At 37.4% G+C, this 25932-nt stretch overlaps 1 protein-coding gene across 4 annotated transcripts in view; it reads right to left on the bottom strand.

The window, feature by feature from the left end:
- PIBF1 (progesterone immunomodulatory binding factor 1) overlaps positions 1-25932 on the bottom strand; it is a 119510-nt gene that overhangs the window by 33897 nt on the left and 59681 nt on the right. For 3 of the 4 annotated variants that reach the window (XM_068676054.1, XM_068676048.1, XM_068676064.1), the window contains 4 exons: positions 16208-16373; positions 10180-10330; positions 4948-5038; positions 956-1058 (listed from right to left, as the gene is read on the bottom strand). In XM_068676054.1, coding sequence (XP_068532155.1) covers positions 956-1058; positions 4948-5038; positions 10180-10330; positions 16208-16373 — 511 coding nt within the window. The remainder of the gene's footprint in view (positions 1-955; positions 1059-4947; positions 5039-10179; positions 10331-16207; positions 16374-25932) is intronic. The other variant, XM_068676074.1, reaches the window with a different exon arrangement.

Below are 25932 nucleotides of genomic sequence, written 5' to 3'. Positions count from 1 at the left end.
ACACAAAAACATACACTGTTCATATATACATATCTCAGAAATCATATATATAGTTATATATATATATAGTTATATTTATAAATATAAATACATAAAATCCAAGTTTTTTAAATATGCAGAAAATTCAAGCATTTGGACTGTAAATAGAAAGTTAACTTTCATATAGTTATGTTAATTTATAATTACTATGGCTTTAAAAATTCAACTGTAAACCATATTCCCAAAGCAGTTAGCTGGAAATTTCATATGGTGGCAATATCTAACAGCAAGTCTAGCAGTTCTTTGGTTCCTATGAGAAACTTGGAAGACAATCTTAAAAATAATGAAAAAAAAAAAAAGTTTTACTTCCGGGAGATTGCAAAAGGATTTTTGTTTAGTATTTATTCTCTGTTTGAGTGTAATATGCGATTTCAGCTATTACATACAGATGTTAATAAGATCATGAAATTTAACCCATTGTAACATTGTCAAAAAGATTAATTTTAGCTGCTTGTTTTTTTTTTTTTAATGGCTAATGTCAAACATTCCCTAGATTTGTATATTCAAACTACTCAAGAGCTGAACAAAGTACAAAAGGATTTACAGAAATATCTTCAAAAGTGATTTAAGGGCAGAGCTGTGTAAAAAGTAATGAGGTATTCATTGAACAATTAACTATCAAACAGAACAAACTAGTTTGGCTAGCTGGTTTTCTGTTCAGAAATCAGAACGTTGTCTGTCTGGCCTACATTCTTGTGTAGCCTATAAAGTAATCCCTCTTTTGATCTCCATTTCAAAACACAATATAAACTTCTTTGAGAACGTTTAACATAGAGTTTTGGTTAATTATGAGACCATTTTTTTTGACATCAAATAGATAATAAACACTGTTTAGAAAATATTTCATTTTATGAACAGCTGTTCTGCAATGTTTATAGTTTCTACAGATTTGATTTTTTTTGTAGCAGTAATTTACCTCTTGTGAAATCTGTGTTACTTGTTCCTTCTGATGTTCCAGATCTTTTACAAGCAACGAGTTTTGCTTTTCTAGCTGCAGTAACCTCCTTGCCAAGTGAACACTGTGCCAACAAAAAGCAAACTCAAGTTGTTTTTTTTCCCAAATATGCAAAAGAAATTCTCACAATTATACTTAAGAATTTGATTACCTTAATTTTTCATCGATATTTAAATATTAATACATAAACTACACAGGGAAACCAAACAGAATGGTCAAAGCTTAAAGAACAATGAAAATATTATAGAATTTAACAGCACTGAAATAACATTCTTATAGTTATGCCATTGTAGTATTTCTTACAAAGTAATTACCTGTATCATTTGTACAATCTATGCAATTGCAATAATCATGTCAGGATGCTTCAATTAATTATGAGCTTTTACTTTTTTAGCACTTTAAGTAATCACTTTAAGTGGCTTCTCCTTAAATCAGTCTTAAAAAATACTCACCAATATACATTCTGTAGGAGCTAGATAAGCTATGGCTGTACCCCTCTATATTTAGGTATTCCGGGAACCAATCTATTATACAACTATGACATGAGAAATTCAGAGTTCTAACAATGAGAAAGATACATGGGGCTAATACTCATCCCTTTTTAATGTGCCTTTAGCACTCATCTGATGGCTCTACACAACAATCTATCCTTCCAGTCAAATGTGTACCATTTTTCAAAAACTTCTATATCAAAGGAAGGGAGGAGTTACTCCAGTTCATATCATAGAATCTGAATGCATATTGTCCATAAATTGAAAATCTAAGACTTTGAGTCTCCAAATAAAATACAGCAGTGTTATCTAGTTCTTGACCACAATACTGAACATATATGAGCCTAAGTGGCCTACAGCTGACCAACAGGAAGATTTTATTTACCCTTAAGCTGAGGTTTAGACTATGTATAGCTAGATGAGTATATATACTTTCTCTGAGAATTTGACCACTCATAACCACCACCTCTTCCTCAGTAAAAAGGAATACACTTTTAGATTTGGCAGAAGTCTTAATATTCTTCACTTGTGTTATAAACCTACCCTTTCATACAGACAATCTTCTACTTTCACCTCATATGTGAGGAATGACCTGAAATTGGCAACAGCATTCGCTAAGAGGTTGGTTCTTTCTCAATTACTCCTACAAGGAGCATCAGACTGTAAACATTAACTGAGGGAAAGAGATATCCTCCAAACTAGTTATTCAGAGTTTTGTTTATGAAGTATGAGATGTGCGTTAGGATCCCATGTAGTACAAAACAGAAAACAACCACTTCTGTAATATCTCTAGTTAGGGACCTTATGCATTAGTCTTCTTATGCATTAGTTTTCATATTTTTTCTGGCTACAACTATTCAGTGAACTTAACCTGAATTTTGAGTATTTAAAGATAAGCACAAGTATGTATTTCAAGTATGCTTTTCAATATGTTTTTTGACTAGCTTAAATTTAAAGCAAAAGGGACAAAGGTACTGCATCTCCAAAGACTGGAAAACTTTGATTCCGACTACAACAGAAAATTATACAGTGCTCAAGGATGAGATAACTATTAGCAAACCACTGTCTAGCAAACCACTAAACACCCCTGCTAGCATTCTGGCACGTGGTAATTTACACTATCACAAACAGTTTCTATGCACAGTGGAGGGGTTAGTGTGGGCCAGCAAGTGTTACTGTTAAGTAGTTCTCATGCAGTTAACCTACACTGAGAGTTCAATTTGGGATTAAGTGCCATTTTGTCTCAGTGCTTGAGAATGTTCCCAGATGGGTTTAATATACTAGTTTATACACTGGGTTTACAGTGCCTATGTCCAAAGACATGAAATAGCACAGAAAAAAGTAGAGGCAAAGAGGTATAGACTCCATGATGCACTATGCTTGAATAGGTAGTTTTGTATTAAGTTTTAATCTGACTCTGAATTGTGTGTTGTGAACTTAGAAGAGCTCTTCATTTAGGATTCCAAAGGTCAGGAATTAAAAAAAAAACAGGTAGTGGACTCAAAAAAAGATTATTCACATTTGTAATAGATTCTCTTTCCAGAGAATAGAAAATGTACCTGTACTTATTTAAGTGCTCTAAACATAGAAGTTGGTGTCAGAGAGACTTTGCTTTCAAGCTTTGGAGCCAAAGGAGTCACACACTTTTTCTACATGGCAGCTATCGTTGAGTCAGAACAGCAGCAGGTAGACCATACAGACACTTATGGCTTTTTTAAGGTTCTTAATTTTATATTCTAAAATTTATGAAGTCTCCAACATCATTATGAAGAATTAAAATTCGCTTCATCTGTTAATGTCTTTTGGAACAAAAGAGGAATTACAATGCATACATTCTGACAGAGCCACTTTTAAGCTCAGGAAGTTATCTTCTAAACATTTCTGACATCCCAGTTTACTGATCATCAGATTCATCATTCAAAAGTGATTTAGCAGAATCCTTGAATGTGTACATAATCTACATCTAATAAAACTGAACCTAATATGGTAGGAAAAAAGAAGGAAACTAGAAAACTGCTGAAACTCAGAAAAGTTCCCAAACTACTGACAGAGGAGGAGGGAACTGAAATTTTAGGCAAAGATGCTCCCACTAGTCTCCTAAAACAGACATACAACAAGGTTATGGATTTTTTTTTCCCTTTTCTTGCTGGAATTTTATGCAGTATAAAAAGAAATGTTACTAGGAAACAATCTGATGAGGCATAAAAATGCAAGAGAGTAAACTAAGCTATGCCAAACTTAAGTACTACATAAAACCTTTATGATTTCTGACAGCAATATGCAACTCAGTGCATGACAGGTCTAATATGATTGACAGTATTGACAACACTTACTTGAAAAACAAGTATAAACTATGGAAGAGACAGTGCGCAGCCCATAAATCTTTGCTGCAAAAATGAACAGGCCATCATTTGTCCTTAGTTCACAACAGTAACTATCATAGTGTATTACTGTCCTAAAGGACATTAAATCTTCTTTTTATTGGAGAAGGTGGGGGGGCAGGAGGTTAAGAGGGCAAAACCAACTAAACACACATTTGTAGCAAAAACAAACAGTTTTCCTTGACAAAGCTGCACTTCCAGCTTCTGAAATACAGATAGCTGAATGCTAGATATATATCCTGTGAAGTTGTGCTACATGTTTATCTTGTCTCTATTCCAACGTGTCCACCAACAATGGTGGGGTTTCTCATTTTGATGGAAAAAAGTGTGGTCAAAGTCTAACGCTAACACAAATTACAGCGTACTTTCCTGCATTCAAGCAAACTGTAGGCACACTCAAAATGCAAAGAAGGAGTCTAATACTGAGAGAACAACCTTCTTAAGTGTGTCTTCTCTGTCAAGCTGAAGACAAAAAAAAAAAAGTTACTCTGACCTAATATTGTAGAGTATGTGGTGGAATCTTCATCTATAGAGATAATCAGAACTGTAAAAGGTCTTGAGCAATTGGATTTGCTCTGATCAAATGGGATCAGAGCAAACTGAAACATGTAATTGGAATCAAATACTGTGGGTGTAAAGATGCTCTAAAACTCTGGCCTTCTTAATTTCCTGACAGATATGTTTTTGTTGCAATTAAACAAAGTTATTTTAAAGGTATTAAAGAACTTATTTCCTTATATATATATATATATATATATATATATATATATATATATATATATGAAGAACGTAACTAGTATGTTTTTACAGCTGCTTAGTTTTTATGCAATTAAAATTAATCTTTCTAAAAAATAAGAAAAAAATCTTAAAATAACCTAGAAAAATATCTATATGCTCATTAATATATATAAACCACATTAACAGATCCTACTCTTCGCCCTCTTTCTGTATTCTTAAGTCATTAAAATGACTCTTTATGTTAACCAAACTGGCTAGTTTCTAAGATAGAACATACTACACACATTTACACACATTCATTTACTTTATCTTGAACAAGTAAATTCAGGAGCCACCTATTTACCTTTGTTTTAGTCGTCTTTTGGCTGTTGTAGGAACATTAGCACCATACCCATATGAGAAGAGAACCCTTTCAGCTTCAGCTTCATCTTCCACTGCAAAAAAATCCAGAAAGGTACTATTATTAAGGTGTCCTTTGAAGAATATAATTACAATGAGAACTTACAAACTTCTAAGTGATTCTATTTATAATTATATGCATGCATCTATTTATAATTATATATTTTTTTTTTCTAGAAGATAGATTTTCAGTTGTAAACTGACACAGCCTTCAGGCTTCAGTCAAACAGTTTTGTTGACAACTAGCATTAATACAGTACCCTACATTCACTTTATAACACTGGCAGGCTTTTCACTTTTTATTTTTGAATTAGCATAGGACTTAATAAAAAAGTAACAGATAATATAAAATTAGGGGAAAAAAAAGAAAGTCAGTGCCCTGGAATATTCACTACTGGTATGGTCACAAAATAGAAAGTAATATTACAAGCTTAATTCCGCAGAAAAAAGATATGTTGCCGTTTGTTTTTTTCTAAATAATGCATTTTTTGTGCATACATGAGATAGTAGAGGAAGATAAAATTAGGGAGTGCTTAAGCCAACTGGACATAAACAAGTCCATGGGATCAGAAGAGACAAATCCAAGGCTGCTAAGAGAGCTGATGTCACTGCAAGGCTGCTGACCATCACTGAAAGACTGTGATGATCAGAAATTCCTGATAATCTGAGAAAAACAAATACCATACCTATCTTCAAAGAAGGCAAGAAGGAGATTCTGTGGAATGATAAACCAGTCAGTCTCTCGTCAGTCTCTGTTGAAGTTATGAAGCTAATTTCCCTACTTCCAAGTATGGACAAGAACACGGTTGGGAACAGGTTGCAAAAACAAATCATGTCTGACTAACCTCATAGCCTTCTGTGATGAAATGATTGGTAGTAAGAGGGAGCAGCAGAAGTTGTTCACCTTGACTACTGTAAAGACAAAACCTTTGATACAGTCTCTCATAATATCCTTACAGCCAAACCAGCATGCATTGGGTGGGTGGAAAACTGGATGGACCTTTGGTCTCAAATTAGTCATACCAAGTCCAACTTTGAGTCAGTCATCCGATAGTGGCATCTCTCAGGTGTTAATACTGCTCAAAATCTTTACTAACAATGCAGACGATGGGATATCATTAGTGATAACAACATTAAATGTAGTGTGCTTCTAAAATAGAATTTATGAGACAACACAGAATCATTGAATGTCCTGAGTTGGAAGGGACCCACAAGAATCATTGGGTCCGACTCTTGGCTCCACACAGGACCACTCAAAAATCAAACCATATGTCTGAGAGCATTGTCCAAAGACTTCTTGAAATCCAGCAGGCTTGGTACTGTGACCACTGCCCTGACCAGTGCCCAACCATCCTCTTGGTGAAGAACCTTTTCCTGATACCCAGCCTGACCCTCCCCTGTCCCAGCTCCATGCTGTTCTCTTGGGTCCTGTTGCTGTCCCCAGAGAGCAGAGCTCAGTGCCTGCCGCTCCGCTCCCCTCGCAGGGGAGCTGCAGGCTGCCATCAGGCCTCCCCTCAGCCTGCTCTGCTCTGGGCTGAGCAAACCAAGGGACCTCAGCTGCTCCTCACATGTCTTGCCCACTAGACCCTGCACCATCTTTGTTGCATGCTGTAGTATAACTGAATATTATAAATTTAACATCAGTATACTATTCTAAATATTTATTGGCAGATAAACTCATCCAAACAAAGCAGATCTAACCTAACATCTAAATTTTAATCAAATTGAGATTATATGATGTGTAAAAATAGAAGATAAACTAAATCTCATCAAGTTCTACATGGCCAAGTACAAGGCCCTATGCCTGGGCCAGGACAATCCCAAGTACAAATACAGGCTGGTCAAAGCATGGATTGAGAGCAGCCCTGAGGAGAAGGATGAGGGTGTTGGTTGACAAGAAACTGAACATGAACTGGCAATGTGCACTTGCAGCCCAGAAAGCCAACCATATCCTGGGCTGCATCAAAAGAAGTGTGTCCAGCAGGTCAAGGGATGTGATTCTCCCCTTCTGCTCTGCTCTTGTGAGACCCCACCTGGAGGTCTGCGTTCAGCTCTGGGGTCCCCAGCACAAGAGGGACATTACCTTATTAGAATGAGTCCAGAGGAGGGCCACAAGGATTATCAGAGAGGGCTGGAGCACCTCTCCTATCAAGAGAATCTGAGGGAGTTGGGGTTGTTCAGCATGGAGAAGAGAAGGCTCCACGGAGACCTTACTGTGGCCTCCTAATACCTAAAGGGGGCCTACAAGAAAGCAGAAGAGGGACTCTTTGTCAGGGACTGAAGTGATAGGACAAGGGGGAATGGTATTGCACTAAAATAGGGCAGATTTAAATATTAGGAAGAAAATCTGTGTTCAGACAGTGGTGAGGCACTGGCACAGGTTGCCCAGAGAAGCTGTGGATGCCCCATCCCTGGAGGTGTTCAAGACCAGGTTGGATGGGACTTTGAGCAACCTGGTCTGGTGGGAGGCGTCCCTGCTCATGGCAGGAGGGTTGGAACTAGGCAATCTTTAAGGTCCCTTCCAACCCAAACCATTCCGTGATTCTGTGAAAAACAATATAGAAATTCCAGTAAGTAGGACAGAAAAACTCAACTGTTGTGGCAGTAAAAAGGCACCAGAACTTCAGATTTTTAAGGCTTAGTTATGATAGGAAATTCCTCAGGGGCTGAAATACCTCAGGTTGTGAAAAACATACAAATAACTTAATCTGCCTTTCTCACAAACCACCTTTTTGGTTACAAGTTCAGGGCTGTATTTCTTAGAAAAGTGTCAATGAGATTCTACTCAATAAATCCATAACTGTCAGTAGTATCCACATAAATGTCAGATCAGGAAGACACACCAAAAAATTTGGAAATATAGTAGATATCAAGCCAAAGAAGCATTTTATATTGGTATGTGCTTGTGTCATCTTGTTTTTTGTCCTTCCAGGCTGTTCAACTGACACTGTGATAGAAAACGTACATTTTTGCTAGTGAGGGGAAACTCTTATTACTGTCATTTTTCACGCTACTTAGCAAAAAAGTATGTTCATGAGGATACAGATAGTCTCATAGTCTCAATCTTTTTCTTAAAAAGCTCCAAGCAGTAGGAAGCAAGACAATCAAATGACTAGTCTACAACAAATATCCTTCAACATGAAGATTTTACCCTGAAAAGGAAGAAGAGAGAGATGCCAAGAAAGTTTACTGTTGATATTCATGTGGAAACCACTCAAATGCTTTAAGGAGTGGCTATACAAATTCTTGATAGTTTCCTGAAGAGGCTGTTTCATGTTATTTCAATATTAATAAAGTGAGGCATGATGAGGGAATAAAAGTCAAAATTCAGTGATCTTTTCCACATGCACATTCTCCAAAGTAAAAAGTTTATATGATTATATGACAAAATACACCTTGAACATGAAAATGCACAGCTTACTAAAAAGTCCAGAGAATCCAATGTTCTCCCCTAACTGCTCAGCACCCCCAGATAGTGTAAAACAGCAGAAGCTTCATAACTCAAGTAGAGGAAAAAAAAAATCACATAGTACTGAAATGTAAAGAAGTGTTTAGTTTATCTTCTCTGAAATACTGATTGGAGTATTTCTAGAACATATTAAATTTGAAACTAATAGTATTTCCTTTCATTCAAATATTTTTGACCTTTAGTTTTGACACATAAATGCTAGGACTTAATTTGAGACAAGGGAAAGGATGTCTATATTCTCTATTTTTAAAAAATAAATGTCTTTTCTTTTTTTCTGATTTGCCTCAGAAGTTCACCTTGGTGCTGGAATTCAGTCTTAACTAATATTACCCTTAAATTTTAGTGTGAAAGATACAATAACAATAGTAAGAAAAGCAAAGTTATTGAATCATATTAAAATAATATTGTACTATAACTCCCCTTTTTCCTCCAACAGAATCCCATGCGGTTCCCCTGCAGCCTGTGGAGAGGCCCCTGGTGGAGCAGGCTGTCCCCCTGCAGTCCATGGGTCCCACATGGAGCAGATCTCCACAATGCAGCCCATGGAGGAGCCCCCGGTGGAGCAGGTGGATGTGGCCTGGAGGAGGCTGTGGCCCATGGAGAGCCCCCGCAGGAGCAGGCCCCGGGCCGGAGCTGCAGCCTGTGGAGAGGAGCCCACGCAGGAGCAGGGGGTCTGGGGGGAGCTCACCCGTGGGGGACCCATGCTGGAGCAGTTTGCTCCTGGGGGATGGACCCCATGGTACGGAGCCATAGTACGGAGCCAGTTCCTGAAGAGCTGTTGCCTGTGGGCAGGCTTATTTTGGGAAGGACAGCATCCCATGGGAGGGACCCCATGTGGAGCAAGGGCAGGGAGTGACTGTGAATGAGCAGCAGACACGAAGTGTTAGGGACTGACCACAGCCTCCATTCCCTGTTCCCCTGCACCGCCTGGGAGGAGAGGATGGATGGAGGACGGGTTTTTTCTTAGAATCATAGAATCATTTAGGTTGGAAAAGGCCTCTAAGATCATCCAGTCCAACCTTTAACCTAGCACTGCCAAGTCCACCATTAAACCATCTCACTAAGCACCACAACTACACGTTTTTTGAAGATCTCCAGGGATCGTGGCTCAACCACTTCTCTGGGCAGCCAGTTCTGATACTTTACAACCTTTTCAGTGATTAATTTTTTCATAATACCCAACCTAAACCTCCCTGGTGCAACTTGAGCCCATTTCCTCTTATCTTATTACTTAGTAGTGCTTGAAAGATAAGACCAATGCCCACCTTGCTACAGCCTCCTTTAAGGTAACTGTAGAGAGAGTTTTTAGTTTGCTTTTAGTTTCTCACTGTTCTAGTCTGCCAGGGAAAGGCAATAAATTACATTAATCTCTCTGAGTCTGTTTTTACCCCATGACAATAACTGTTGAGTGACCTCCCTGTCATCATCTCAACCCTTGAGCCCTTTCCATCGTATTTTTCCCCCTTTTTCTTTGAGGAAGGAGAATGAGAGAACAGCTATGATGGAGTTCAGCTGCCCAGCTGGTTAAAACCACCACAACTTGTCACTAATATATTCTGTCAAAGTAATTACTGCATCTTAATCGTCAGGCATAAGGAGGAAGAATGGCAGACACTGTAATACTTTCCAAGTGCTATGAGAAATAAGACGCCTTGTCAGAACACCAGAAACATCTACAGATACAATATGATTTGTGTCAGAACTTACTTTCTGCTGTTTGCATTATTATCTCATCAAGTTCTTTTTCAAGTTTTTCGTAAGTATCTAGTCTCGCCTGAAACTCAGAATTCTGTGTTTGGAGTTCAATAATGCGTGTTTCACTAGAAGACTGAAGACTATAAAATTCCTTTGTAAGAACCTGTGACAATGAATAATGAAAAGATCAGGGATTCAGCATCACAGCTTTGAAAAAGGCAAAAAAACAAAACAAAACAAAACATAAAATGTAAAATGTTCAGCAATATGTTATCAAATAACAATAATGCATCGATATAACTTCCATGGGAGAAATTAAAATACTTTAAAAATCAGTCATTTTTTCACCTATAGATCTTGTAGAAGATTACACTCAGGTATCCATCATAACACTCTCCTAAGGCCTTAGTAATTCTGTGAATCCCTCTCTGAAAGAGCTACAATAATTTTAAATTACAAAAGTTACAAAAAATAAGGTAACTGCTACAAAAAGTAATACACACCAGTCAACAAAGTGTGACTGCATTTCTTTTTGTTGCTTTAACTGGATTCAGATTTCAGTAATCAAATCTAAAAGAAGAACATTCTTTTATAGAATGGTAAAAGGCACAAATTACAAAATTTGTTATTTAAGATATAGCAGATTCTTATTATTTACTGATTACTGAAAGGTAATATGCCATTAGCATTTGGGATTTAACCCACCGAGATTAAACAAAAAGTCATATATTCAAAAGCAAAAGTTACGAAGGTCTGTATATGAACCAAAGCTTAACAAGAAAGCTAAGTGATATGGTACTTGAAAATCGAAAACAACATTGACAAATATAAAACTGACTGGAATGAAAACATGTTTGGTTAATGAAGTAGTAATCAATATACTGTGCAGAAAAAAAAAAAAAAAAAAAACACAAACAAAAGCAAAAAAAACACAAACAAAAGCAAAAACAAACAAAAACAAGTAAAAGTAATAATTAAGTGGTACTGTAGCTAACTTTAGTACTGACTTCACAGATAAAATACTGCACATTGAAGATAATCACTGAATATAGGTCTCAAGATACAGAAACATATGTATACTGTATATATACTGTATACAGCAGTAATACCAGACACACTGTCAAAATGCACAACAGTAAGAGAAACAAACAACTGAAATAATAATTTAATTAATAAAAAAAAAACTGTTGCCATAGAAGAATAAATTTATAAGTCAAAACTTGGCAACGTATAAAACAGCTGTTTCCTAGTTTTAGCATGCATAAGAGAAACTATGCTGAAACCCAAACAAAAACAAGTTTTTTCAAGAAGCACTTAAGGTGCTAGTGACTACACCATTAGTTAAGATCAATACTCTGTAAGAAGGTAGGATATGAAAAAAATATTAATACATTCAAACTGTATATTAGAAAGGAAATGAAAAAAATAAAAATTCAGTCAAAAGGAATGAATGAAAAAACTACAGACAACAAATGTTTAAATTCTGCAATAACATTTCGTAATGAAAGAACATTGGTTTCAAGGCATATCTCTAGAGAGGAAAGTGCCAAAAGAGTTAGTACAGTTGAATGCCAAATATTCAAGATGTTATTCAAATAAAATAAATATCCACAAAGAAAATGGAAACACAGCTCGAATTTAACTATCTTCCTCAAAGTTTAGACATGTCTGTGCAATTAAAATATATTTAGCAACCTCAAAGTCTAGCACAACTGGCACTCCCAGTGCTCATGACCACAACTAACCTCAACAGCTAAGATCTGAATGTTCCAATACAGACAGAACAACATGAAATTACATTTTATCTAAAGCCTTGTTTCCACTCTGTAATTCTGTTTCCACTCTACAGCTCCTCTTCATAAACATCCTATGCAGGTTCAGTGCTAGAAATGCAGAATCTCCAATAACAGCATCTTTCCCCCCAAAATTAAGAATGCCATAGCTGGCACTTGGGAAAAAAAGCTCTTATTCTGTCCTGCCCAGTTTGTATCCTGCTGTCTTAGACACATACTATCAATCTCATTTAAATCTCACAAATTAGACTTGGTGATGTTTTCAGCCCTACCTTTGCACGGGTGAAGAAATTTTGTTTTCAAGTTTGTTCTGTTGCAGACTTGACACCTTTCCAATAGTAAATTAGGCAAACAGGATATGATATGTTTTTGAAGGTACGTGTTTGAAAAAGAATAAATCCTACAAATGTAGAGATGAAAGGGTCCATAACATTCAGTTTTTTACATAATGTAAAAAAAAATATATTGGGTGCAGGTGTCAAGGTGTTGGCAGCAGTCTCTAGGTAGTGGAAAGTTTACTTGTAGTGGTAAACATTTGCAGAGGGGTGACATTTTATATACTATATTATAGAGATTACTCAGGATCTCGAATGAGAATCTGTGATGTACTTTCATGTACTGACACGATACCTTGGTGTTTCTGAGGTATGAGTACTTTTCTTAGTATATTGCTGAATATAATTTCTGTTTTGTTGTTTGTTCTGCATCGATATTTAAAGATATCTCACACAGTGACAATAAGGTGTTAAATAGCTTCAAATTATCAACTATGTTATAGAACCACAGAATGGTTTGGGTGAGAAGGGACCTTAAAGATCATTTAGCTTCAACTCCCCTGCCATAGGCAGGAACACTGCCCACCTGACCAGGTTGCTCAAAGCCCCATCCAACCTGGCCTTGAACACCTCCAGGGATTGGGCATCCACAGCTTCTCTGGGCAACCTGTGCTAGTGCCTCACCGCCCTCTGAATAAAGAATTTCTTCCTAATATCTACCCTAAATCTACCTTCTTTTAGTATAAAGCCATTCTTCTTGTCCTACCACTCCACTCCCTGACAGAGTCCCTCCCTAGCTTTCCTGAAGGCCCCCTTTAGATACTGGATGGCTCCTAGAAGGTCTCCCTAGAGCCTTCTCTTCTCCAGACTGAACAACCACAACTCTCTCACCTTGTTTTCATAGGAGAGGTGCTCCAACCCTCTGACCATCCTTGCAAGTTGTATTTTAAAGCAGACTGTTTAGAAAGACTGCCAATGCAAATCAGGAATACACTGGTACTATTTTCCAAATTGTTTTTCAAAACTTATTTTTTTTTTTATCAGCACTACTGTTAAGGTGGCAGACTTTATACAAATGTGTAAACATACACTCTCGTTCTTCCAACTCTGTTGTGGACAGTAAAGGGGACGAGATAATGCAGAAATAGTAATTTCTTAAATAGCATCATAGAATAACCTGAATTGGAAAGGTGCCATGAGGATGGAGTCCAACTCCTCACTCTGTACAGGCCAACTTAAACCCTGTATCTAAGAGCATTGTCCAAAGGCTTCTTGAACATTGACAGGCTTTGGGGCATGACCCCTTCCCTGGGGAGCCTGTTCCAGTGCTTGACCACCCTTTTGACCTTCTTTCGCCTGATGCCACATTTCTTCTGGTCCAATCACCAGGCATCGGAGAGAAGAAATCAGCACCTCCCTCTTTGCTTCCAGTCATGAGGAAATTGTAGACAGCTATGAGGTCACCTCTCCTCCATCTCTTCTCTAGGCTGAACAAACCAAGTGACCTCAGTTGCTCCTCCTAAGTCATGTCCTCTACCTTTCACCATCTTTGTTGCTTTCCTTTGGACACATTCTGATATTCTAATATCTGATATATTTAATATCCAAACTGCACACAGTAATTGAGGTGAGGCTGCACCAGGGCTGACTAAAGAAAGACCGTCACTTATTTTCACTAGTTATCTTTCTACCCCAGGATACAGTTAGCCCTTTTGACCACCAGGGCACACCCTTGACTCATACTGAGCTTACCGTCAACTAAAACCTCCACCCCCAGACCCCTTTCCACGGGGCTGCTCTCCATCCACTTGTCCCCCACTCTCTACGTACATCCAGAATTACACCATCCCAGCGCTGAATCCAGCGTTTGCTCTTGTTAAGTTTCATATGGTTGGTGATTGCCCAGCCCTCTAATCTATCAAAACTATAGAATCATAGATAGGTTTGGGTTAGGAGAGACTTTAAAACTCATCTAATTCCAACCCCCTCTCCCCTGCCATAGGCAGGGATGCCACCCACTAGACCAAAACGCCTTTCATTGGACCAGGATCCACAAGATATCTCTGTAAGGCCGCTCTACCCTTAAGGGGATCAACAATGACTCCTAATTTAGTAGCAGCTGCAAACTTACTTAGTGTGAACTCAATTCCTGTGTCCAGGTCATTGATAAGAGCTTTGAAGAGAACTGGCCCTAAAACTGAGCTCTGGAGAACCCCACTAGTGACTGGCCACCAGCCTGTTACCAGATGTTACCCCGTTTACTGTAACCCTTTGAGCCCAACTCTTCAGCCAATTGTTCACTCACTGTATTGTGTGCATGTCTAGCTGTGTGCTGAACATTTCCTCTAGAAGGATACTGTGATAGAATCAAAAAGCTTTTAGAAGGGTAAGAAATATAAAATCTTATATATATTTAAATATATATACACCTAAGCAATATGGACAGAGAAGATCCTAAGGCTGCAGCCTCATGACAACAGAGTTCCATGCACACATCAAGACACACACACAGCCATGCAGTAGCACAGACATGGCTTTTAATCCCCTTATCCTTCTATTCTCCTACACTTGTTCCTCCTTGTATCACCTAGATCCATTCTTTCCCTTGTCACAGGTTTCTTCCCTTAACATAAGCCTCTTGAAAACACCAGAAGCTCTTTTTCTGCATCACATCATGTAGCCCATACCCCAATGCAGTGACACGTCAGTCTGTGAGGTGACCCTCTCCCATTGACCCTGACCCACTGGCAGGTGCCCCCTGGTCCATGGGGCTGAGGCTCTCCTGGACAGCCCTGGGATGGTCCATAGGCAGAGGCTTGTGTCTCAGACTGTGTCACTGGGGCTCCCCCACTGTCCTTGATCCTCAGATCTTCTTTGTGGGAGGACTTGGTCCTTTGATGAGCTCATGGCTCCTGTGAAGAGCTGGGAGCAGCAAGGGCAGAGTATTGCTTGGGGTTGTCTACTTCCAAGTGCTCTTCTGTGGTCCTTTGTGAGTGTGAATGTAGACATTTTAATCATAAAGCAGTATTGACTAAATGTACAATTGCACTTATTTTGGAAACACTGAGTTAAAAAAGGGGTTTTAATTGCCAGCTGTCAATGAACATGCAGCTGTTGGAAACAGCTAGCGAGCTACTACCCTTGCGTGTATAGGAAAATAAAACCAACTTATTTTTCATCTTGCACAAATAGATTCTGAAGGATGTCAGAGATCAAATGTCAACATATAACTATGATAAGCTGGATAATACTGGATGCTGTGTCCTATAAAAGGGTCTGAACTATTTTTTTTCTAGTAATAAACCTATAAAACAAGTACAGATACGCAAAATTCTATGAAACCTTTCTGACATATTTTAGTGTAATTAAATGATGTAAGAGAACTTTAAAAAGTCTATATACTTCTACCAGTATACTTTTAAGAGAATTTCACCAAATTTTTGTTTTGCTTATTGCTGGTTTTGAAACTGCAGTATAAATTTTACGGACTATATGCATGTATTAAAAAAAAAAAAAAAAAAAAAAAAGAATTTCATATAAATTCTCTGTTTTGATTCCTGTCGTGAAATTCCCCTACAACTGGTATGCAGTCTTAGAAGAACTAGATTAGAGGAAAAAAAGACTTTATTTGTAAGGGTGCATAATAAAGACCTATTCTTTACAAGGAAGGTATCTAAATTCCGACATTTGACACAAAGAGAGAATTTCCGTGATGGACACTGGTAATCCAAATCACAAGTCTTCAACATCCCTCCATGAGATAGTTTTGCCTCTTCCATTTCCTTTGATTTTCTACTGAAATGGTCAAACATAGTAAACTTTGTCATTAGGTTCTGCCCCAGCCAAATTTGGTGGAAATGCTAATACAACCATGTATATATTCTTCAGTGCTTTCTCCCTAAACTTTTTCATTTTAAATTCTAATTGAAAATGACTATGTAATGCTCTGTAAAATGTCTTTTGATAACATACCTCCAGCTTTCTCTGATATTTCTCACATTCTATTTGGCATTGTGAAAGATTCTTAGCTGTTTCTTGTTGCATGAGTTGAACATGTTCACTTTCAAAGGACTTTAACTTACTTTGGTGAAGAAGTTCAGCTACTTTGCTTTCTGTGCCAAGCTGCATTTGTCTATACCTAAAAACAGAGAAAATAAAAAGTTTTGGCAACTCCAAAATTATTCAAAACAAACTTAAAATGCATGCTGGTTCTGTTCTGAAATTTATAACTGATAATGAAATAAAAAGTAGTTTAGGAATTTAGTAAATGTTAGTACAGTTACCTATGTAACTACTGTTGCCTATATTTGAAGCATCATTAGAGAAATTCAATATGATAACAACAACAAAACACAGAAGTAGAAAACTCAGTCCATGGCTTTGCTGAGTATGTTGATAACGCAAAATCAAATGACAATGACCTTACAGTATACCTTCATTTTAAAAAATGTTACATCAACGCCAATTTTGTTTTCAGTATACAAAAGTATATATTCCATACCTCTAACACTGAAATCTTTTAGAGGACATTAGAGAGATACCATGTTGTCTCCTATCTTCACCAGTAAGTGTTATACATAATAGGGAGAAGTGGTATTAGACCTCAGTGATATCAAGGCTGAATCCCTTTTAGGGTATGATGGGTATCTGCTACACTGCTTTACCCCATACCCAAAGATGGGAAGAAACATCAGACCACAGCAGTTTATTAAATTCCACAGTCATTCACAACCACAGGTATGAAGACTCAAAAAACAGGAATGAAATGTATTTTTGTTAATATATCTGTAAGATTGTAGGTGACAGATAAGTAATATTCCACTTAGAAGTGGAATTCAGTTTATCTACTTAACAGGCAATCTCCAAGAGGGGTGAAAGTTTGCTGATGGAATACTAATTTACTGGACTGTAAAAAAAAAAAAAAAAAAAGAGGCTGATGTGAATAACAGTAGAAAACATTATGAAGCTGAGCATTAAATGCCCTATGAACTTTAAAGGAGACATACGCAAAGTAATACACCACCATTGGAAAAAATGATTCTAACCACATACATAAAATAATGAACTCCTAACTGACTTCTCATTCAGGAATGAGGTTTTGGGATTATACTTGACAATCCATGAAAACTTCAGTTCAGTTTTAAATAAGGGTTAAAACCAACATTTGGTGAATTACTATGAAAGGAACAGAGAAAATACAGAAATCAACACCTCACTTTACAATTCTACACTGCTGCCTGCATAATGAATGCTGAATACATTTCTCATAACTCATCTCACAAAGAATAAAACAGAACACATAAAGGGTCAGAGAAGGGTAATAAGTCTTATCTTTGACAACTGGCAGTGGCAGCATGAGGAAGAAATTAATTAAGGAAGCTAGGATGCTAGAGCATGGAAAAGAGATGGTGTAAGGCAAAGGGAGAAATAACAGAGGCCTGTATCCTGATGGAGAATGAGAGTAGGAATCCATTATTCACTGTATTTTCTGATAGATGAATGAGGAGGCATCTAATAGAGCCAGTGGATATAGAGTGAAGACAAAAGTCATTCTTCACACAGAATATCAAGTGGTCTGCAAAGTTCCTTATCGTAAGATGCTATGGATGCTAGAAGGTAACTTTTACTCAGGAGACTGAACAAACTCTCAGAAAATAAATGATTTGACAACTCTTAAAGGCAAGATGGTGCTTCTCACACAGAAGCCACTTGACAAACTATGTGAATGCCAGATAAGCCTTTACTCTAACCACATATTGCTGTTAACTCCCATTTGTCAAATAGCATTGCAACACAACTCTACCCTACTTAGTACCTAATCTTTAGGTAGGGTTGAGAGTGTTTAACAAAAACAAGGAGATTAGTCAAATATTTTCCCTGAGGATTTCAGATCTGGGAATGTTTCTAAGGCACAAAGAGGAAGCAATTTTCACTGGAATTAACTTGAACAGAACAAACAGGTGTCCTTATGATGTCCTTCAGTCACTCTGCAGACTTCTATGTATGAATAAACAGTCCAGCGCATGAATGAGATTGTTCCCACACAGGCTGCGTGAGCAGAGACTGGAAGTTCTGCCCACTGAGCTCATGAAAACCGCTCTTTTTAAAACAATTTTCTTCTTCAATAGTAGCATGACATTTGTTCTCAGACAGAACTGCTAAATGCCCATTATCTATGTGATATTGACTGCTGTCAGTTTTGCTTGAGGCTGGTACTTTAAGCATTTCATCATTGCTCCCTGACTGTATGTTCATATTTTCATTTACCACACAAAGATAGTTCCAGCATGCTTATGTTCTCCATACTTTGTACATGATTGGCTGCAGACATGACAGTGAATCTGTTCTGCTAAGGACATCGTTTACAATCCTGGGAAGACAATTTTGTTCCAAAACGAGCGTGTCTTCACAGAGATACATGTCATCCAGCCATCTGATGTGCAATGCAGTGCATAAATGGGGTTTATCTACAAGTCGCATTTATTGACTTAAAACAACGAATCTGTATCTTGTGCCCTTACAGAAAATAAATGACTGTGCCTTCCTGTAGACTGCTTCAGACCTTAAATTAGACTAATGTTTAATGATCTGTTCTGTATAGAGCTTACACACTGGAAACTTGCATTAACAGAAGTTACACATATTTCTCTGCATTTCTGATAAATTTTTTTAAGTATAGTTAGTCATCTGGGTGCTTCCAGAGCATGCTTATTAACACTACCATGAACAGTAATTTCTGGGGAAAAAAAAGGGTTTGTACTTTGGAAATTTTAAGTTGCTTATATGGGCATGATCTGGTACAGTTACGAAGAACATAATATTAATTCCACTGGCAATGATTTTTGAGATACATACAATTAGGGTACAGTGTATGAGTACCATATATAACAATTTTGTATGCTTTTTGTCAACATAATTGCATCCATGGTATGAAAAGCAACACTTCCTTTAATGACAGAAAACATCTAACACTTTTCCAGAGCTGGTAAAGGAGAAACTGTTGTTAACCAAGTAGGTTTTCTTTTGACCTTACTACAATGTTGAGCTCACTGGCAACTCCTCCACTGTAGCACAGCATTCAGAGTTTCCTTGTCATATTTGCTTTTACTTGGCCAGATAGTATCTCTGACTTCTTGGCTAATATTGCAGCACAAGTGTGGGTGCATGCATATAGTCATGAAACACAATGTCAAAATGCATTCCTTATTTTACCTAGATGGTCTCTACGAAAAACAGAAGAAAAAAAAACCACCCATGCTTTAATACTACTCCAACGGAAGGAAAAAAAAATAAAAAAGAGGCATGTGGGTGTACAGGATTTTTCCCAATCAAGAAATTTTAATAAAATTGATAAAGTGAAAGAGTGGAGTTTTGTCTCATACAAGAGTAAGGTTGGGAATGAAAGCGTAGCTATGGATTAAGCTAATGAAAAAAAGAAAAAAAAAATAAAACAAATGACAACAACAAAATAAACAAGCATGTAAGAATCATGTGAAACGAGGTTTCAACTTCAGAATGTCTCTTTGCCATTAGGATGACCAGTCAGTAATACCTGAAGTTTGCTAATGCAGAACGACACAAGGATTATCAAAAAGATTATTTTAGAGTAAAGTAGAATAGAGAATATTCAACAAGGGACTTAAACTCTGGTTTCTAAGAATGGTTTTAAGATTCTTCTATTGGAGAAGTTTGCTTTTGCAAATAGTGGGTAATGATATATTTAGAAACCTGCACACATTGAGAGTAAACTGAAAGATTTCATGGTAAACTCGTCACAAACTGGACCTTGATGTAAGTGATACGATCTAAGAAAAGTACACTTCTCCAAATAGTCTCTGTACCTGAAGAAAGAGTGATGACCAACTGTTATTTGAATGGGGAGAACTACAAGACACATCAAGTACAGCCCAAACTAACAGTTATATTTGGAAGGTTTTTGTTTTCTTTTATCAGATATGCATGTACAGGGAGATTCACTTAATAGTAGTACCAACAAGCATTCCATATGTACTAGGATAGCAATTCTAATCTGTTTTTATCTAACAGAAATAGACTGTTAACTTCTACCGTCATCTATCCTATAGACAAAGCTTGAGATGTACAGCAGTACTCTTCAAAAGCAGATCCAGTTGAATAATGAAGTATATGGGAAGACAACTAGATTTGTTAAATTAAACAATTTCTAGTATTAAGCTTGTTAATAGGAAAGAATGACAACCAAGTAAATTCTATAAAATAATACATCTTCCAAAGGAAGTCCTACTAAGATTATACAAAGCTCAGCACCAACCCTTTATAATTTTGAAAACTTGATTATACCAACCCAAGCCTCTTTAGGATATATTTGATACATTATTTTCAAGTTTAAAAATGAAAAGTAAAACAAATCAAAACAACAACAACTAAACAACAACAACAAAAAGCACCTACAAATGATGAAATCATCCTGACTTCACAGATGGGTCAGTTCCAGGTCTCAGATCTTTAAAGTAATTACAGTATACTCTCCTATTTTCACAAACATCTGTACTTTGGTTCACTGCCAAATCTGTAAAGAAACCTAAATGCTACAGATGTTTCCTCCCTGACCTCTCCTATTGCAAGGCTCCCCCTTCCAGCCCCAACATGTCCTCTAATGTTCCTGCCCTCCTCCCTCTCTGTCCCAGCTCCGACCCTGATTTCTCCTGCTTTCCAATTGTGTTTTCATTCTTTCTACTTGGGGTATCTGTTTTTATTCTCACTTTTCTTCTAGCCCACTCAGTTTCCATTCCTATCATCACAGTCTCCATCTGTATCAGTCTTCATCTGTATCTTCACATCTCCATTTCTGTATCACTCCCAGAGTTTATGCAATCATGGAAACACAAAATAGCTTGGGTTGGAAGGAACCTTTAAAGACCATCTAGTCCAATCCCCCAGCCAAAAACAATGACATCTTTCTCCATATCAGGTTGCCCAAAGTCCCCTCCAATCTGACAAACACTTCCAGGGATCCACAACTTCACTGGGCAACCTGTTCCAGTGCCTTGCCACGTTATTGTGAAGAATTTCTTCCTTACATCTAATCTAAATCTATGCTCCTTTAGTTTAAAATCATTACTTCATGTCCTATCAGTACATACATTTATAATAATTCTCCCTCCATCTGTCTTATTCAAAAGAGAGAGGCCCTTTACAAGCCCCTCTTATGTACTCAAAGATTGCAACAAGGTCTTCCCAGAGTCTTCTCTTCTCTAGGCTAAACAACTCCAGGTCCCTCAGCCTTTCTTTATGGAAGGTACTCCATCCCATTGATCATTTTTGTGGCCCTCCTCTGGATGTAGTCTAACGTGTCCATGCCATTCCTATGCTAGGGGCCCCAGAGGTAGATGCAGTACTCCAGGTGGGAAATCACAAGGGCAGAGCAGAGGGGAAAATGAACTCCCTGAACCTGCTGGCCATGCTTCTTTTGATGCAGCCCAGGATACAATTGACTTTGTGCTACAAGCACACATTGCCAGCTCATGTTCAATTTGTCTTCCACCAGTACTCCCAAATCCTTCTCTGAAGGGCTGCTCTTAGTCTGTTCATCTTTGTACTGATGTCTAAGATTGCCCCAACCCAGGTGCAAGACTTTGCACTTGGCCAAGTGGAAAGCAGCCCTTCCTTCTATCGTATTAAATGCACCACTCAGCTTCACGTCGTCCACAAACTTGCTGAGGGTGCACTCAGTCCTGCTATGTCACTAATAAAGATATTAAACAAGCACCAGTCCCAGTATGGACCCCTGAGGGACACAATATATCACTGATCCCTCCAATTTCAAAACAATCCTTCAGCACCCTTCAGCATCTTTCATCGAATTCTGTCCTTACTTCTTTCATGATGAGGCTAAATCACAGTTTAACTTCCTCACTTTTTGCAGCTGAGTGACTGTTATGGCTTCCTCACTTCCAAAGAAAACAACAGCAAGTATAAAAGCACAGAACAATTTTCTTTGCTTGTCATTCCGATGCTTGGAGTCACAGAAGGAGTAACAGCAGAGATTGGTCTAAATTAAATTCAGGCATGTTAAATGCAGCACATACGCTGTCCATACATGTGGCAAACTGAGATTCCATTTCAAACATGGGTGCTCAAAGGATCTTGTTGTCACTGTTTCTCTTTTTGATCCTCAGTACTAAAAACTGGTTGGCTTGTTTCTGAGCAATAAGAAATTTCCCATGAACTGAATTCACACGCTACCCACCAAGCAACTGAAAATGTAGGAACTCTGATCTTTAGTTAGTCTGATCTTTAAATGCTTTGATTGCTCAGTTTCTGAAGCACTGAACATCAATCTGATGCATTACATATATGGCTGGTTTCATAAACCAAAATGTCTACTGAAATAATTACTACAAAATGGCAAAGAAAACTCTCATTCTTAATTTAAACACAAGTATGCCATGGAGATTCTTACATCAGCCTTGCAGGCGTTTTCAGCCTCTTCTACCATTTATTAAATGCTTCATTAATGTCTGTCAATTATATGAAATTATTTCTAATGTGAACTATAATAACAATGCACCCAATACCAACAAATGTATTTTTAAATACTTCCAACGAAAGAAAAAAAAAGTTCAGAGTGTAATGATCAAACAGAAGATGAAGCATGCCACCTACAAATGGTTAAACAATGAAAGAGTTTTTACATAAAATTTGTTTTCCCCAAATAACATGCTTAGAGTTTTATCCAGCACTGTATTCTTGTTTTAGATTGTTCCTCAAAAAAAATAAAAAAATAAATCCAGAAACATACAGCTTAAATGTTAAAGGGTAAGCATGATTTAACATGCAAGTTCTTGCCAGATGTTACATTTGCTTCATATCAAGTAATTAAACATGCAGTACTTTTGCATGTGGTTTAGTAAAATCTGTTTGAGAGAGAAAGCTTAGAAGCTTTGTTTAAAGCTGCTTGCTTCAAAGCAGATTTTTCTGTTTTGCAGCATTCTAAGCATTTGTTGTATCTTGGTCTCTGATCCTCATTCTCTTGAAACAACTTCCTTGGAGGCAACACTTCCACATACTATTTTGCAGTCTGTAGGAAACTGTAGCTCCAAACGTGGAGATCCAGCAAGATAAACAACTTTTACATTACCTCTTGTCTTAGGACACCTACAACCAAAATTACTTACTTATGCAGTAAGCGGAGTTACTAGGATCTATAGTATAGTATGTCTATACACTGTGCAAACACGTATGTATGTCTATATACTATATAGATCTATATGCTAAATACTATAGATCCTACGTGTACTATAGGATCTACTTTAGTATAGGTAATATGTAGGATCAATACATGCTTTCTACCCAAAATAGACCAATGGCCAGTATACATTATGTTGGAACCATTTCTCAGCAGCATCCAATGTGAACATGCATATTTTCCATGTATTCTTGTGCCTTATGCCACAGAAAGAAACAGGTTAGATGTGGCACAGACCTTCGCACTAACCACTCACTAACATGACTGGTGAAGTACAACCTTAAAGGGAGAGGGTTATGGAATACACATATAAAAGCCACATCTTGACAAATTACTATAAAAGGTAAATAGCTTTTTAAGCTGCTTATCTTTATGCGTATTCTCTTGAAAAGCCAGCTTGGGTGAACTAATTACCATGCTCAAACTCTTTAAAAATTGGAAGAATGAAATTTAAAGATGAATCTGCTTGAGATATATCTGCTAAACCATCCCAGCTTACAGGGACTGAAATCTACCTTTGTTTCCTTGTCCCAGGGCCATGCTACTGCACTCCCTTTCGTTCGACTTTGAACCTGTGAAATATAAGATTTGTCTCTGCATCGTGACACAGCTTCAACAGTGTTGGTGGAGAGTGTTTCAGCCTAGCCTAGCCTACCCTGCTGTACTCAGGAGCTATATTTCAGTCCTAAGTATTGTATAATAAACCCTCACTGGGGAGTTCTCTCTCAGCTCTGGAGTTCTGATGGATGCCGAATCCAGTCTTCCACTTCCTGAAAGCATGCACTTACTTCCAGGCTACTCTGTATAACACAAGCAACTCCTGTCATGCTTTTTTTCTTTTAATGAAATGAGATGTGTTTGCTGTTCTGTGTTAATTCAATACTGCTGAGGCATACACTTAGTTTGCTCAGAGTCGCTTACCTGGGCATTAGCCTGTTATTACTTGATTTAACTAATTAGCATCTTGATGGAGTTTACTGTTTTGTTATTTGATTCAATGAAAAGAACCCATGACATTTATTCAAATAATTAAACTTCATCAGTATAGAGGCATAGTACAACAAACTTAACAAAAATAAAGTATCTGAAGAAACTAATAAGCAAGTAATAAAGAGTGGGATAGAACTCTGCTGTTTCCACCACAAAAACTTTTTTTTTTTTTAGATAAACAAATAGGAGAACAAAGTCACCCAGCTAATTTTTTAGGATAACTAATAGTAGTTGCTTTTCTCTTTTCCTAGGCAGTAGTTTAGTCAAGATGTGTTTTCATTTATGTTTCAAGTGATGACTATGAAGCAGTGTACAAACTCAAAACATCAGTATACAAGGTTGGTCAGAAAATATCTACCAGATCAGGTATTTCAGGATATGTAGGAACAAAGGTATTTAGCTTGTGAATCCAAAATGGAAATCATCATCTCACAGAATCCCTTGAATAAAACCTTAAAATAACCCCAAATAAAGGTAGAAAATTCCTCTTTTTCAAAGAGGAAGGTTATTAAATACACTCTCTGAAACACAGTGAAGAAATACCTACGGAAACAACTTCACAGACTTCGCAGACAACAGAATGATCTAAAACGAAACATAGGCATCACTGACCCTCTCAGCTCACAACTGGCATATTTGCATACATTCCTTTCATTGAAGGTTCTGGTGCAGTAATTGTTCAAGATAGTGGCTGAAACATGTATGATTGATAAAGAAGGAAAATTGACATAATTATCACTAAACTACCAAGTTTACGTGGAATTTCTGATGCAAACTATCAGTTAATGTTTCCAACATACTGCTGAACATTTCCAGGGAATAATCTTTGTTCTTTTTCTTTATTTAGTCAATTCACACCAATGATGTCACAGTTAAAAAAGCATCCAAAATAAGCACAGGCATGCAGCAGTACATACACACACACAAACACAAAAACCAAACTTATTTAAGAAATTGTAAAACAAGTGTTGCCACTTCCAGTACACGTTTTGTCTGATATTTAAAATATATCACTCACAAACTTCAAACCTCTGCAGATGCTGAAAAAGAAGTTAATGAAAGCTTCTTATACATATTGGTCAAATCTAAACCATAAACAGACCAAGGGGAAGGAGATTCAAGGAAACAAACTCTGGATGTTCATGCTTACAAAACTTGCTACATTTTCTATTCATTTACATGATGCATATTATGAACACATCAATCTATAAATTGTATACACTTCCTTCTTTTTTTAATTTAAATCTCCAGTCCCTTTGCTATTCTTTCTACAAGCTAGATTGTATAAGCAGTTGACACCAGAAAATTAAAAATGGATTGCAAAGATACTTTGGAAAGAATATTAGGGGTCATGCAATGGCTATGTGGATATGCTGTCCTGCAGAACCGGTTGCAATTGATCAGTTGGAAGGGACCTACAAAGATCATCAAGTCCAACTGCCTGGCCACCTCAGGGACAAGCAAAAGTTCAAGGGTGTTA

The sequence above is a fragment of the Anas acuta genome, chromosome 1, assembly GCF_963932015.1.
Source record: "Anas acuta chromosome 1, bAnaAcu1.1, whole genome shotgun sequence".
NCBI lineage: Eukaryota > Metazoa > Chordata > Aves > Anseriformes > Anatidae > Anas > Anas acuta.
This window is presented reverse-complemented; position numbering and strand designations above follow the sequence as displayed.